This window comes from Sinohyriopsis cumingii, chromosome 5, assembly GCF_028554795.1.
Source record: "Sinohyriopsis cumingii isolate HCF-2022 chromosome 5, ASM2855479v2, whole genome shotgun sequence".
Taxonomy (NCBI): domain Eukaryota; kingdom Metazoa; phylum Mollusca; class Bivalvia; order Unionida; family Unionidae; genus Sinohyriopsis; species Sinohyriopsis cumingii.
The window spans coordinates 64,955,002-64,972,881 of NC_142965.1; the positions used below are offsets into that span (position 1 = coordinate 64,955,002).

Consider the following 17,880-nt stretch of genomic DNA (forward strand, 5'->3'; position numbering starts at 1 on the left):
TATGCCTAGTCCATCTACCTAAGGTATATCTTACTTATATTTAATTATCACTCCTATTCAAGTGTACTTGTCTAAGTTGTACTGTGTTTATCTAGACTTACCACTACAATGCAATACAATCCACATGGTCATGGCATACAGAGCACAACAGTTTAACTCAGGACTTGTAACATTCAAATTGTGCTTATTTGAAAAACAAACAAAACCAGTAAAATCTAAAATTGTATAACTCTATTTTAAGTTATAAAGATTAAAAATGGTCTAATTCTGAGTAGTAGTTCTAGTTCTATGCTCAATATGTACTAAGAGGCATGGCTCAGTAGTCATGAAAGAGTAAAGAAAAAAAACCGGAAAACAAGTGCCATGAAACTGAGTACAAAGACCGATATCAAGCTCCATTAAACTTGGTACAAAAATTGATTTTACAAAAATTGAAATCAAGCTCCCACATCCAATCTAAAACCTAATATTTACTATTTTAATATTACTGAAATATGACATATACGCAGAAGTGCTAGTAACAAAATAACCCCTAAATTTGCGTGAATCTAATCTCATGCCAAGTGAGCTACAGAAGTGTCAAGAAAAAATATTTGGAAGAGAGTTCAGTTTTTGTGCCCAGAGCTTCATGGTTATAAGGTTGCTTTGGTCCACCAACTGTCTCAGCTTTTCGACTGTCCTAGTTCCAGATTCTTATGATAAATAAGAGTTACTCTACACAAAAATTGGGGTAAGTATCTGTTATGAGCAATCTTGGTTACATGTGTACAAGACTATTTTCAAGAGTGTGTGCATGTGTGTGTCTTGAATTAATATGCTTGTATGAAAGTATAATTACAGATACTGAAGTTTACTCTTTTTATCGAAATTCAATATTTATATCACGTCTTTTATGTCCATATACAAATTTCATAATAACATTACTATATATACCTCTTCCATTCCTTTTTTGTTGCAAAAAATACTGTGAGAAATAAGTAAATGACTAGATATACATGTCCAATGGTGTTTTGTAATGAAAAAAAAGCTAAATATTGCACTATCTACTGGCCAAATTGTATACAACATATATGTATACAAGTTTAAAAAAAAAAAAACACAACTCATGAAGAAGTTACACAAGATTTTGTTTTTCAATGGTAAATTAAGATCAATTAGTGATTCCTTGACACCAGCTATACTGCCATACTGGATAACAAAAACCAAAGATAGATCCGCTCCCACAGGGACTCTGGGTGGCTGAGTGGACTAAGGAACGTGCCTATACATATCACTCATATGTCACCTCTGTCCATGTGGGTTTGAGTCTCAGATTTGGTAAAAATGGGTATGACAGAAAGCTTGCCAGTAGTTTCCCATGGGTCAGTGGCTCTTCCCATGGGTTTCCTGGGATCTTCTTCCACCTGGCCACCACGTACAGCCTATCATGTGCAGAATAATGGCATTACCCCCTCCCACAAACAAAACAGATCAGTAACTATCCTCGAACATGCGTGCCAATTTTACTGCATTGTCAACAAATTTCCCAAGCTTCCCTGTGGCACACAAAATCTTCATTTTGAAATTATAAATAATAAATAATTACACCATCATAATCATTTTTATATAGATTGATTTCCCTCGATTGTTTTATAACAGGCTCAACAAGTGTATAGTACAAGTGATAACAAGAAAAATAAAATTAAACCTCAAGTCCAACAAGACTGATTCCCTCTTGACTGAGATTAGTATTAAAAATATCTCGACATCATGCCAAAGAAGAACTTAATCTGGTGGACACCTCATGGAACCAAATAATAGTGTGGTCTAAAGAAAGACTGGAAAAACTAAAGGAAAAAAAAAATCCCAATTACCTTGCACTTCATAAACTGGCATGGATGGTAAGAATGGCAAGCTTTTGTTATTAAAAGATAATAAACTAGAATGAAGTCTTTCTAAAATAATGGAGGTTACAGAGTTCATGTCCAAAAAAGATACTGGTCGCAGTGACCTGTCATACAGTATGAAGAGCCATGAAACAGCGCATTGTGTCACACACAGGCACCTAAAATAAAACTGAAAAACAATGTCATAAATTTTGCTAGTAACTCTCCAGAAAGTATGGCTGGGACAAGGTGATGGTGTTGGGTTGGGTAACCATGTCAAATGTTATGAAAAGTGACACTGTCCATCCCAAGAACGATATAACCTTAAAACACTGAATAACAAAATTGGGAAAGTAAAAGATCTATAAAAAAATCAAATAATACTGATTACTTTTAATCAAATAGAAAAAAACCCAACATAAATTCATTTAATTTTATAGTTCTAAATTTTCATGAAAATGATAATTTCACTATCAATTAAATATGTGGATTCAGAAAGTAGTCTGTTTGCGCAAGGTGACAATTGTTCCATGGGTCTTAAAATTCATGGCTTGTGGCAATAACAAAATCCATTAAAATTGGTACCCAATGAAAAATATTAAATCTACAGCACCAGTATGTGATGTTTTGCCAGTACTGTTATTTGCAAACTATGAAGTCTCCACTAACAGGCCAAAATATTTTTTTAAAATTGGCAGCATATTACTTCCCATTAAAAATAACATCTAAATAAAAATTAAGGTCGAAATATGGCACACAGATAGACACAGACCATGAAATGGGTATTTTACCAAATCTGCACTTTGTGTACATTTCAATTATGCTTCATTTTCATTTGTGTTCATTCTGCATTTCATCTGCATTCAAATTTGCATTTCAGTTTTTATAGTCTTTTGTTTAGTCTCAAAAATGCAATCCCAGACACTGTTTTGTTTTCCTTTATTTGAAATGCACTGACATAAGTTGGGGTGTTGATTTTGTTATAGTATTAAATGAAAAAACTATTGATTTCATATCTGGTCTTATTAAATGTGGTTTAAAAAAATTAGAAAATGTATATCATTGTAAAGACAGCAATGAATTTGCAATGAACAGAAAAAATAACAGCAATTATAAGTGTAAAAAATAGAGCTGTAGATCATTAGATTCAATAGATTTTATTTCTTATATCATTTCAATTAAATGAAAATTGTTTTGATACAATTACCCGTGATGTCATCACATCAATGTTGGCTGTTTGAACAATTTCACTTGTAAGTAGTTGAAAAAAATTCAGTGAAACCTGATCCTGGATTCTCAGAGAAATGAGAAGCCTCAAACACAGGCAAACAGATTTTCAAGTCCATTCATGTTTCATTTAAATTTTTGTTCTGCATTTTGCATTTGCATACTCCATTTCCCAAAAGTTGCAGTCATCATTTCATTTGCTGCCATTCTTGTGATTCACTTGTGTTCATTCAGCATTCGTTTCATTCCATTTGCATTCTGTTTGCATTCCATTTGCATTCTGTTTCCATTTCAATGCTAATATTATTAGTTGCAGAGTCTGCATTATGCAATTTTAAATCATTTACCACTGGTATTAGACATTTTGGCCCCACAGAATGAACATAATGAAAATTCTATCATATGCCCACTGTAATTCTAAGAAAATGCTAAAAGTGTGGATTCTGACACCAAAAACACTACCCAGACCAAACGTCAGAATTAATGTACTTAGGAAAATGTAAAAGAAATATCAAATTCCATTGTAGAATACAAAGGTCTTGCAATTATTCGCCTTCAAACATTTCAAGTTAAAAAAACAAAAACATCAAAACTATAAGATTGAATGTTTACTTTAAATAACAAATTTTGTCTTCTACTTTCTGAAAATGAATAATCAAATACACAGTACACAGGAGATGTAAAGGGACATAAATTCCTCAAGAACAGGTGAAATTTAACAGCTAATTCCTTCCCTACAAGCTGTAAAATTATGCTTGAAAAATACCCAAGAAAGAGACAATAAACATGTATAGAGTACAGTAGCATAATAATATTGCATTTCAATGACAATAAAATGTGTCTGACATAACATAGTTGTGTAATTCAGCACCGTCTCTGCTGGTGATAGTGAAAAATAGGTAAATTCAAGCCACAGGTCAGCATTATCATCAACAACCATCATGCCATACTAAAACAAAGGAAATATTTAACAAATCAGATTTTAAAAAAAAAACAACAGATTTTAAGAAGCTTTTCTATATATATTTATCCCAAGTTCATTTTGAAAAGCAACTTCCTCAATGCATATATTTTACATCAAGCCGATGTAGCACTAGTAGAATTTTACATGTAAATATTAATACAAATAAATTCACCACATTTTGTTTTACTACATAATTATGGCAGCTAATATGCAAAGAATTGAGAGAGAGAGAGAGAGAGAGAGAGATTCCTGAATAGCAAAACTAATTTTACATTTTAAATTTTCTGTTTTGCAGTGGATCTATTTAGAAATTTGATAATTGTTTTAAAAAAATTTAATTGCCATCTTATATTTGACAAAGCTGTGCAAAAACAGTAAATAAAAATCTTCCACTTAAAATTTAACATAAGGAACAATGCATGTTTAATAAATTACTGCAGATTAATTTTAAAAAAAACTATGCCACTTATACAACTGTTCTCTAAATACAATCCCTTGCTGAACTATATGAACTTTCAATCCTTGCTTGTTATTTTGAGAATAGCAGCAAAAATGCAGCCACGACTAACTGAATGTCTATTAAAGACAGGTATCTACAGCCACGACTAACTGAATGGCTATTAAAGACAGGTTATCTACAGCCACGACTAACTGAATGCCTATTAAAGACAGGTATCTACAGCCATGACTAAGTGAATGTCTATTAAAGACAGGTTATCTACAGCCATGACCAAGTGAATGTATATTAAAGACAGGTTATCTACAGCCATGACCAAGTGAATGTCTATTAAAGACAGGTTATCTACAGCCATGACCAAGTGAATGTCTATTAAAGACAGGTATCTACAGCCATGACCAAATGAATGTCTATTAAAGACAGGTGTCTACTGCCATGACCAAGTGAATGTCTATTAAAGACAGGTATCTACAGCCATGACCAAGTGAATGTATATTAAAGACAGGTATCTACAGCCATGACTAACTGAATATCTATTAAAGACAGGTATCTACAGCCATGACTAAGTGAATGTCTATTAAAGACAGGTATCTACAGCCATGACTAAGTGAATGTCTATTAAAGACAGGTGTCTACAGCCATAACTAAGTGAATGTCTATTACATCATATGGACAACATTCTTTTGCATGCCAGGGCCCAGCAACGTGAAGCAAAGTGCCCACTGAACCTAGACACAAAGACACAGTGATCTCATTTAAGAGCACTCTTAAAACTCTGGTATTTCGACTGCAAGAACAGACTTAAAGACCTAATAATGTTCCCTTACCTTAAATATTTTCAGGATGTTTCTGTTTTCTAATTTCATGGTGTTTGTTTCTTGTAATCATATCATTATATGTCTTTTTAGATGTTGTCTAATGTTGTAAAATGCTTAGAGCTTCTAAAGATTAGGCACTATACAAAGTCCTCATTATTATTATTATTATTATTAAAGACAAGTATATACAGCTTATTGCATGCTTTTTGGAAGGACTGATGGTTAATCATATTTATACTGTATATTATTTATACTAAGTCATTTATACTGTAGGTTGTTTATACTAAGGCATTTATATTGTAGGTTATTTATACTAAGGCATTTATACTGTAGGTTGTTTATACTAAGGCATTTATATTGTAGGTTATTTATACTAAGGCATTTATACTGTAGGTTGTTTATACTAAGGCATTTATACTGTAGGTTGTTTATACTAAGGCATTTATATTGTAGGTTATTTATACTAAGGCATTTATACTGTAGGTTGTTTATACTAAGGCATTTATACTGAAGGACACAACATAATTCACATAATACTTGTCATATCAATCTCGTTTTTAAGGTCAAGGTGTTCAAAACTGTTATTTAGTATTTTCAAATCTTATTATTGATCAACTTTCATTATCTATTTAATTTTTGAAGTTTTCTTAAATATAGTAAAGTCTTATTATTAAATATTTTTTACAAGTCAAACGTAATCTACTCAACATGCAAGAAGTGGTTTAATTTCCTGGGATATGATCACTGTTGTTCAAATTAAATTGGAACAACATGATATAGTTATTATCAGCTAGTCCAATTTCTCGGAATTATAGGTATTATAGTTTTTTTCTCAAAATATGTCCAAATGCAACTTAAAATTAATACTGCTGACCAAATGGCTGAATTTACAATGGTAATGACAATAATGATAAAGTTTTATAAATCAAGATATATGTCTGCAATGACATCAAAGACAGGATTCAAATTAAATACTTAATAAAGAGACAATTATAAAAAGCAAAAAACATTTATATTACAACTTGTTAAGCCATGCATAAATTGTAAACAATGATAACTCACTGAAGCTACCATATATATAGTACATAAAATATAAGTTTAAAAGTTACAATCAAAATTGTTATCAAGACAAGGTCATTTACAGTATGGAAAAATGTCTCTCTCTGGGCTGCTAACTATGGTTAAATATTTGCCTACTAACTTAGCCCAGTTCTCTGAGCTTTGACCTAATATGCTAGAAAATGTATGAGAATCAAGCACTGAACTCAACCACAAAACCCCAAAGTCTGATGAAAGTACAAATGTTGGGTGTGTTCAGTATACCCTCCTCTATTAAGCTAATTTGTTCAAAACAGAGAATCTTGCCTATTTTATGCAAAACAAACCACCCCTACTTGGTTTAAATTGCCATAAAAGAATTCTTCTGGATCTATTTCTGAGATACAAGCCTTTAAGTATATGTACCATGTTTAATCATGACAATGCCTATCTGGACTGGTCTCCGAGATACAAGATTAAAATATGTATACCGTATTTTACCACAATCTAGATAATACAACTATCCTCCATTTTATACATTAAAAAATATCTAATAATGATGGAGCTCTAGTTACGCAGTGCATTTTGCATACATTAAGCAAACAAATTTAATACTAATGCATGAAGTTTTTTAATTTTTCAAATGTCAAAACAATTTAAGTTTTTGCTAAGTTGTCAATTTCTTGTTCCAACCATAGCACTGTCAACATATTATTATGGCTCATTCGATCAATAAAAACTATTCTATTAGAACATGTTCCAGATGTTTCATACATGTCTGAAATGAACACTCATTCAGATAGAGCCATATAATCGAATGCACCCTAAAGCAGTCTTCATTACTTAACCATTTTTAAAAACAATTTATAGTCATGATTAATGTATTAATGACTAAGATTCAGTCTAGTATCACAAGTTTCAATTGTGTGGTATCTAACTTTCTCATGCTTGTGAAATAAAATCAATTCAGAACAATTGATCACAAGAAGAAGAAACATATTTGCCACCTTATTTGTAATAATAGTCGCTGGTTGTATTCTGTAATGATATATGAACTTCCTATCTGCTTTGTTATTATACTATCATGTTAGGATATGATGCAAGTCTGAATTACTGTAGAAAGCAGATAATAAATACAGTACTCCCTCACGATAATGCCCTAATTATAACATAATTACTGTAATAGGATGAATGTGGTCATGGATTCCATTGTATGAAGTGACAGTAAACTCGTATGTGCAATCAATCTCATGCACACCAATTTATTTTAAATACGCATTAGTAAGAATGAAATCTTTCACAATTTGTTTAAATATTATCAAATATTTAGGCTTCACCACCGGATTAAATTCAATATAACTGATTATTTAAACAAAAGGAAAGATAACAAGAATGAAAAGGCTGAATAACAGCAAAGTAATAGATACAAAATGGTGCTAATTGCCTTATAAGAAACAACATATCAGACCAGCAAATTTTACATAGTAAACTCCATTTTTTATTTAATACATGATATGTACACATGCTATTCATATAAAAATACTGCAAAGAATGTATGTGTTTATTATCTCTATATGTTTTCTACATATGTTTACTTTCATGTATGCATCTATATAGGCTTTCATTGCTGCATCTGATTATTATAGGGGAACCCTGCTATACATTCAGGAAATAAGGGACATCGGAAGTCAAGACACAGCTGATACCATGTTATATATGAATTCAGTAATAATGAATTACATGAAAGCAGGATTCTGCAGTATCTGGATTTTACAGCTTGTTAATTTGTAGAATGACTGCAATGCAAAAATTGTAGATACAAGATCTTGAAGCCAAAATTTTTATAAAATAAATTCATTCTTCAAACGTCACATTTGTCACATGCTTCTATAAACCATGAATTATAGGTTTTGACATTAATATTCTGCAGTAATCATAAAATACCATTCCAATAAAAAAACAATATGTCAAAATTATTGATTTTTTTAAATGATCATTACATTTTAAATAGTAATAAAGAAAACACTAAAATGACAAAAAAGAAACCAAACTGAATAAAAATAGTACCTGATTTCTGATATTAAAAGTCCAGGAGGAATTGATTGATCTTATATGTGCCCACACATTAAATACAGCTAACCCGCGACTTACACGATAGTTGCATTCCCATGATTTGCTGCATAAATCGAAATCGCATAACTCAAAAATGTTTTCTTTAACTGCCTTTAATTTTTACTGAAAAATATGAAATTCATTTAACTTTAATACCATTCATTTTAGCCATTTATGAACCTTAATATTTTTCTTTTAGACAAATAATTTCATATTTATTCTTCTATAAATAAAAAAAAAATTGCTTTTTGGGGTATGAAATGACATTAATGCGAAATCTGTGCAAGCTGAAATCGTTTAAGTCGGCAGATAACTGCATTGAAAATGAAACCAACGATGCTGACAATATGAGGAGGTAGAAAAAAATCAGTTCTTGTACTTCCAATATCTCTGCTTCATAAAACCACAGTCAGGAGAAAGTAAATTGTCAACAAAGCGATTATTAACAAAACACACATCTATACATAATATCATCAAATAGCAGTCAACAAGATAAAAAAGTTTTTTAAAGTTGAAAGACGTAGAAAGATGCATATGAAACAACCTGACAAGCCCCTTTATTGTTGATTCTGTCTTATTTAGCTAAAATAAAGATGTACATAAAAGGAAAGTGAACATTTTTAACATTATGGCTAATCTAGGTTGTGGGTGGGTAGACATGCTGTGAATGTGAAAGATGGTTCTAAAGCTAAAATAAGTTTGAAACTGATTTTTCATGGCAGCTTTTATTATTTTGTAAAAACGTTTTCCAATTCTTTTTTAATTTCATTCTTGTCATTACATTAATTTCAAAATAGTCTTTAATTCCATCACACAATATTCTTATAGAAGACAGTTAACTATCACTTAAAATAATAACAGATGTATCTATGGTCTATTTAAAAGAATTATTTTCCCTTAACTTGTTCATGTGAATAATTACATAAACAAATTAAATTTTAAACCTTGGGTCTAGAACAGGAAATTTTCCAAAGAATTCTGCTGAACATATTGAAGTCTGACACCTGGATTACACTTATTTTCCAATAATTTAAGAAAGAAAAAAAATTACTGAAGGCACCAACTACTGAACATTGTTAATATTTTCAATAGGCTGGCAACTTTTAGTAATTATGATAATGGTTTATTGTTTATTCGCTAATCAAGGCTTAAGTCTTACAAGTCAAAAGAAAATCTTTTTTTAATGAATGGCCAACGGAACAAGAGGATTACCTTTTTGTTGAGCATGCCTTTTCTTTTAAAGCTAGGATGTACAACTGCTTTAACACTGACCTAAGTCTCTAGGGTTTACATACTCCGTTGAATGTACAATGGACATGTAAACATGTACTCAAATAATTAATATGCTAAGCTGGGGAAAAAATGATATCCAGTTTAATGAACCTGTCAGGAGATTTGAAAATATTAATACAACAAAAAAAATATGAATATGAAGTTATCCTCTTAAGTTTTTTTTGTAGAAAGACCAATTTTTAAACCCATTTATTTCTACCTATCCAACTGGTAAATTGTACCACATAAATTGGCTATTTAGTAATGTCTATACATTTTAAACAAAATATTGTAATCCTGGCACATACAATTTGTTCAGATACAGAGAATTTCACTGTGGAGGGGATGTCTAAGTTTACCCACAACCGACTCCATATGTTATTCACGCTATAGTAAAGGTAGATACTGATTTACCCTTTGACCAGTACACCAGATGGCAAAGTGCTAGGCACAGTGTAATCAAAGCCATACTGAAGGCTTTTTGGATCATCACAGTTTATGTACCAACACAAGACATGGACATCAATTTATATCATATACAATTCAGAAAGGTTATAAAATCAACATTTTCCAGTCATTTATTTTCTGGGCTAGGGGTGATGACATAATTTTGAATATGTATATAAAGTTTGTACTAATACCAATAGGCATATTTACAACAAAATAAAAAGACTTCATAAAACGAGTTGGCAGAGCTTCTCTGATTTATATAATTATGATTTTGCAAGTTTTCCAGAGTTTATTTCAAGGTAAAAATGACATTTTTTTCCCATGTAAATGTGATTGTCTTCTATTCTGAAAGTATATATTATATATTAATTACTGCTAAAATCTACTATATTACTAATTCAAGTGAATAATTTTAAATATAATTTGGAGACAAAATATTGCAGACATATGCCTTGATATGTATACACTTAACAGCAAAAATTGTCCACAAAATGCTTAAAGAAATAACATATTTGGTACATTAATACACAAGTTATGAAACAGTGACAAGAAAATAGTACCACATTTTAGCTTAATCATGAAAGCTGCAATGAATTTATCTATACATAAAATAGTCTATCAAGTATATTTTACAGCATGACTAGTTATTCAACTTTCAATTCTATTTAAAGTAACAAAATACCATAATCCAATGTATTAAAGCATAATTGATTTTCCCATCTACACATGTCTGTAATATATATATATATATATATATATATATATATATATATATATATATATATATATATATAACAGCCAGACATATGCAATATATATTTTCAATCACAATTACAAAAGCAGATTTAAATATCGAAACATATAGACCCATTAAATTTCATGGTTTGTGGCAAAATAACATCTTCAAAAATTTACAAAATAAAATGGATATATTTTTCATGTACCATCTTTAAAATAAAAATAACATGACACAATGATGATTAAAGCAGTATCACTATTATATATTATGATGACAGAATGAGAAATGACACCAATTCAATGTCATGGAAGAAGCTGCAAAGATAAGCTTTGTGTATTTAACTGTTTAATCAATCTACAAGCATCATAATTAAGGTTTGGAGGGAGAAACAGGTAAATAATTGGATTATTCCTATTGTATCATTTCTAATCACTCCATACATCATTATGTCAACTAGTTAATCCGAAAATTATCATCATTCTTTCCATTTAAGTTGATTTACAAATATATGAATTTGCATTTGATAATTATTTCAGAATTTAATCACAGCATATGGTTATAATAATGAAAGTTGACAGTTTGCAAGATTACCAACTTGCAATGTATGCAAAACATAAATCTCTTATGAACAAAGTCAGATCTACAACACGTGACCTAGTTCCCCAAGAATTTATTATTATCCATCAAAGTCTATGGGTGTCCTGCCCATAACCTTTTGAATAAACTATGATACATGTACAATACAGTTGTTGTTATTTAAGACAAGCTATAATAGCTCATTTAGTAAAGAGTAAAACCTGTAATCCGAGGGACAGGGGTTTAATACCTGCCCAGGCCAGCCTCGGGAGGCTGCCTTGGTGTGTCTTTATAAAGACACTTAGCTCCAATTTTCTCAGCTTGATATAGCCAATGACACGTTTAAAATGATGGTAAACAAAAACACAGAAACATTTTAAAGCATTTAGTGACATGTTCCCAAACCAATGAGTCATGATTTTCAAAATGAAGAATATTTAAGGATGCTTTTTGTGTTAGCAATTGATTTTTGCTAATTATGGCTGTGTAAAATTCAATTAGAAACTGTCAACATATAAATCACATAGCACAGTTAATCACTGTATGGAGTACGTAATGTGTAATTGGTAACCTGAACTTTAAATAGTAATGTTACAATTACTAAGGTGCAAGAAAAACAAAATGAGTAACTTGTGTTTGAAGGAACTGAGACTATCAACCTTGACATGGAGAAGTATAACAGCAGACCTTAAACTATCTTTAAAACTGCACAGGATATACAAAATTCAATCAGGAAAGATTTTTGTCACCACATTAAGAATGTCAACTAAGGCATACAATTTCAAGATTCATTAAAATTACACAATTTGAGGTTAATTGGTTTTTGAACAAGTGGCAGACTTTCTGAAGAAAATAAAACCTACAGATGTTAACAGTAATGATATAAACAGCTCAAGTTGTAGTTATGGCCAGGATAAAAAGTTCACTTTGTGATTTTTAAATGTTGCGTAATGAGAATATAACTGCATTGTGTAGTGACTTGTATATATAACTTGGTAGTGAGTGCACAGCCAAGAACAAAAACAGTTTAAAAAATAAAAGAAACTCAAACAATAAAACAACTGATTAAATTTTAACCATTGTTCACAAATATCAAAGAACACAAGATGGGTGCATGAAAACAAACTTAATACATCATAAGGGAAATCAAAACACTGTGTAGATTTACACTATTGTTATTTTGAAGTCCTTTAAACCAAAATACTACATGAACTTTTCCTCATATTGAGCTACATCTCACAAGATTGTTAACCATTCAACTTTATATAATCTATAAGTTGCTCTGGCTCAAAAACGAAGTAAAAATGTCAATTCTCACAATTAGTGCGAGTCAAACATCTCTGAAGTAACATATATACAAACATGTAAATGTACCATAATTGGCTATCACACTCAATATAGAAACCTAGAAAACCAGTTTTGAAAGCAGTTCCTTTCTGGTGTTATGGACTAATAACTTTACATCACATGATCTGATTTTAACCAACCAAAATAAATGCTTGCTACACATGCATGAGGTTGCCCTGCAAGTTATCTACAGCTATTATGGAGTAATAAATACCAGGATACAAAGCTATGATATTATCAGAAGCATCTGTCTGCTTAGCTAACAGTGACATCATCTGTCTGATTAACTAATACTGACAGCATCTGTTGGCTTAACTAACAGTGACATCATCTGTCTGCTTAACTAACAGTGACAAAACCTGTCTGCTTAACTAACAGTGACAGAATCTGTCTGCTTAACTAACAGTGACATAGCCTGTCTGCTTAGCTAACAGTGACAGAATCTGTCTGCTTAGCTAACAGTGACATAACCTGTCTGCTTAGCTAATGGTGACAGAATCTGTCTGCTTAGCTAACAGTGACATAACCTGTCTGCTTAGCTAATGGTGACATAACCTGTCTGCTTAGCTAACAGTGACAGAATCTGTCTGCTTAGCTAACAGTGACATAACCTGTCTGCTTAACTAAAAGTGACATAACCAGTCTGCTTAACAAACACTGATTCTGTCTGCTTAACCAACAGTAACAGCTTCTGTCTGCTTAAGTGACAACATTATATGTCTACTTAATATACACTGATAGCATATGTCTACTTTATTAACACTGATGACATCTGGCTGCTTACTTTTGACAGCATGTCTGCTTATCTAACACTGACAGCATCTTTCTGCTTAATAAACTTCGTAATGGAAAATCTCTTCCTCTGAATAAGAAACTTAACAAGCAAAGCAAGATAAATAGCCACCTACATTTTAATGACACGCATCAAAGGCACACGTAGTCCAATACTGTACCTAATGGACCTCGAAAAATGTATAATAAGCAGAGAACCTTGACATGTAGATTTAAATTATTATTTCATTCAAGATAAATAATGTTGACAGTTTCTATTGAAATCTAACACTAGCAAATCAGATAATATGAGCATAGACTTTTTTAAAAAGTCAATGCAGGCAAGCAGTCACACAACTTGTGTTTTTTGCATTTTTCACAAAATTCACAACACTTGTCTCTCCTACTATGGCAACTGAAGCAAAGAGTTTATATTGGTCCTGTGAGAAGAAAGCATGTTGTCTGGCAAAAGCGAGATGTGAATGCCTTCATCTTGCTCCGATCCCATGTAACAGGGATCCTAATTCATGTCATGAACCAGCAATGAAGAGAATCAGCTCCTGGAACTTGGCGTCATATATGCAATGAACTGCTGTATAATAAAGGCAATTAATACAGAAACAAGAAAGAATACACCAACAGCTATGGCTGTCATTTGTTGTATGGACATCTGTTTTGGTTCTGTTACTGAATCATCTTGAACCACAGGCTTTGCCTTTTCAACAGGTTCTGGATTACGTGTTACAAAACCCGTGCCTGGGCTGAATGCACCCATAATGTCTCCAATGTCATCATTACTCTCCCGAATAGCACAAACTCGTACTTGATAGTCTGTTTTTGGTTGAAGATTTTGTAATATGAAGCAGGTGTCTGCCCCTCTGTATACCTGAAACAGATACAACATACATGGTAAAATACAACAGCATGGTAAAATCCTTATTCTGAAGATTGCTTAAGAAATAGATGACAGTTAAAATGAAACCCTGTATTTTTCATGGCAATGCTTACAACAACTTTTTAAAAATTATATTACGTACTTGACATGGTCAGGATTATGCCCACGAATCCAACAAAACAATCCAGAAATGGCAAAAGACTAATAACGGTAAAGGGGAATGCCATGGCAACCATAATATCCACAAAAACTTTTGCGAACATGCATCTTATCGATTAAGGGGGAGCAGTTCAACTGGTACAGTGTCAGATTTGTAATTCAAAGGAAGTGTGTTCAATACAGGCCCAGGTTGGCTGCATTGGTGTGTCATTGGCAAAAGGCACTGAGGTCCTATTTCCTTGGAATGATGTAGCCATTGGTTTATTAAAAGTGGCATTAAAACCAATAAAAAACAAAAACAAACAGTAAAAATTACCTGCACAGAGCATTATAATGACAAATGTTTGCATATGTATATTTATGTACAAAATGTTGGTATAAACAGTATTTTTCAGCTCTTTTTGAAGCAAAAATGTATAAAATCTTATCTGGGTTTTTCCCCCTGGATTTAATGGGTATTTTTCAACGTTGACTTATTACCCTTGTTCAGTGAAATTAATGAAAATTTGGTGCATTTTAAACTCAGATATTTCTATTTTGAGACTCTTCCAAAACATCTGAAGAATGACTGTGCACTAAATCAAAGGATATATCACTAGAAACATGTTAAAATAACTACTGAAATTAATTTGCATGCAACTAATATTAATTTACGTAATGAAAATGTTAACTATAATCTGCTTAACTAGACATGTCTCTATCAAGTAATATTCTTTTTCGGAATGGTTTGATTTAAATTTTGATAAGAAGCCCTTAAAAAAAAAACAAAATACTTTGTACAAAAAAGAAATACTTAATTTTTTATTTTAAAAATCTACCGATGTAAGTCTCAGCGAAAATATGTCATCACTCACAACAGTACACTTATCACTACACTAATTGTGATCTTACCTGAAGAAAAATAAAACCAAAACATTGGAACCCAACACAAGATTGATACAAAAAAGGGTTTTAATCCTGTGATGCTCACTGTGAACTTAATTTTTTTATATCTGAAGCCATTTTAGTATCAGGTTTATATTGGGTGCCTCTGTAAAAAAAAAAGTCCTTTGTAACATGTTCTGGACTAACAAGAAATAAGCAAAATAGAAAATGTAATCCTTAATTGATGTATGCAGAAAATTTAGCAATACTGTGCTTTGAAGCTTGTTAGAGTAGTACATACAGATATTCTCAAGAGGTGAATCCACATTGTTATGTGTATCTATATAGTGTCTTGACTTTTATCCATGGTTATAGATTGGTAAGGGTTGTATTGTAAACAACAGATTCCATAACTAATCTTTGTCTATGATTGTAGATTATATTTTAAGATAATTATTACTTGTAGATGAACATGTTTATTTGGATCTGGACAAGGAAGCTGGTTTTCCCTTCAGAATTCCTGTTCTATGTGATGTTTGCCATGTTCTTCACTAAAATTTTAGTAAGAGACCTGACCTTGTTTATAATTTAGAAATGAACTTTTGATCAACATTTGACCCTCATACTGTTCCTCATATTGCATTTTAGGCTTTTATAATAATGACATTTATTTCAGAATGAGTTATTCGCATCTTAACATCTGTAGTGGAATCAGTCTTTTAGTTGTGTTCAATTAAAATTTGCGAGGAGTTATTTATTTATATTATTAATTGGAATTACAAAGTGTTCATTAATATTTTTGGACTAAATCACTATTTTGGAATTAAGTTCATTTTAAAGACATTCTGGATTATATAATTGTAATAAATCAAGCCTGTCAGCACAATGACACTTTCCAGGTTACAGGTACGTCAGACATTTAAGACTGGAATTCATTCTGAACACCACTGGAATTCATTTGAAATAATTCATATTCTTGGACACGTAATATAACTTTCTGGACTATTCAGGATTTAATTCACAATACTGATGTTCAATTTTATTAAACTTGATGGTTTTTGCACTTTTCTGTTACTTAGTTTAGGACCAGAGTCATAACATCATCTACTCTAAGCAGGAAAGGTTTCCTTGCCATAGCCATGTATTTTTTATGTGATCACGACTGATGAGTGGTTTTCCTCTGCCCTGTTTAATTATGGCTGGTGCCCCAAAATCTACTTTCAATGAAATCTGACTATAAACTGAAGGAATCATCAAAGACAGCCTTAGCATGGAATTCTACTCTGAAACTGTTCAAACTATCAGCAGATTTCTAAGTATTTAGCAACGTCCAATAGTAAAATTCAGTGTAAAGACATGATGGCGGGCATTGAAGTTTGCTGTTGATGACAATACTTAACATTTTGTTCTTGGTGCAAACTACCAAATGAAAAGCAAACACTTATCATAATAAAGTTTCTTTAACTTTACACTTTGAAGTGGAAAAAGCAAAGATTAAAAGTTTTATTTTTCTCCAACAATTATTGAGATCATGCATCATGGACATGCTAGCACAGTGCAGCGCTAGACTGACCTTCTGATCATCTGCGTAAGACAATGATATAGAATGGAGTATTGGGTAATCAGTCAACTAATAATCTGCATAAGGCTGATATAAAATGAAGTATTGGGTAATCAGTCAACTAATAATCTGCATAAGACTGATATAGAATGGAGTATTGGGTAATCAGTCAACTAATCTGCATAAGACTGATACAGAATGGAGTATTGGGTAATCAGTCAACTAATCTGCATAAGACACTGATACAGGATGGAGTACTGGGTAATCAGTCAACTAATCATTTGCATAAAACACTGATATAGAATGGAGTATTGGGTAATCAGTCAACTAATCATTTGCATAAAACACTGATATAGAATGGAGTAATGAGTAATCAGTCAACTAATCATCTGCATAAGACACTGTTACAGAATGGAGTACTGAGTAATCAGTCAACTAATCATCTACATGAGACTGATATAGAATGGCATATTGGGTAATCAGTCAACTAATCATCTGCATAAGACACTGATACAGGATGGAGTACTGAGTAATCAGTCAACTAATCTGCATAAGACACTGATATAGAATGGAGTACTGAGTAATCAGTCAACTAATCATCTGCATAAGACTGATATAGAATGGAGTACTGAGTAATCAGTCAACTAATCATCTACATAAGACTGATATAGAATGGAGTATTGGGTAATCAGTCAACTAATCTGCATAAGACACTGAAACAGAATGGAGTACTGAGTAATCAGTCAACTAATCTGCATAAGACAC

At 31.7% G+C, this 17,880-nt stretch overlaps 1 protein-coding gene across 11 annotated transcripts in view; it reads right to left on the reverse strand.

Annotated features, from left to right (window-relative positions):
• Nucleotides 1-11,006: 11,006 nt before the first annotated feature.
• LOC149799332 (fibronectin type-III domain-containing protein 3A-like) overlaps nt 11,007-17,880 on the reverse strand; it is a 264,342-nt gene continuing 257,468 nt past the window's right edge. For all 11 annotated transcript variants that reach the window (XM_089958644.1, XM_089958643.1, XM_089958642.1 and 8 more), the window contains one exon: nt 11,007-14,522. In XM_089958644.1, coding sequence (XP_089814770.1) covers nt 14,190-14,522 — 333 coding nt within the window. In that variant the 3' untranslated portion in view covers nt 11,007-14,189. The remainder of the gene's footprint in view (nt 14,523-17,880) is intronic.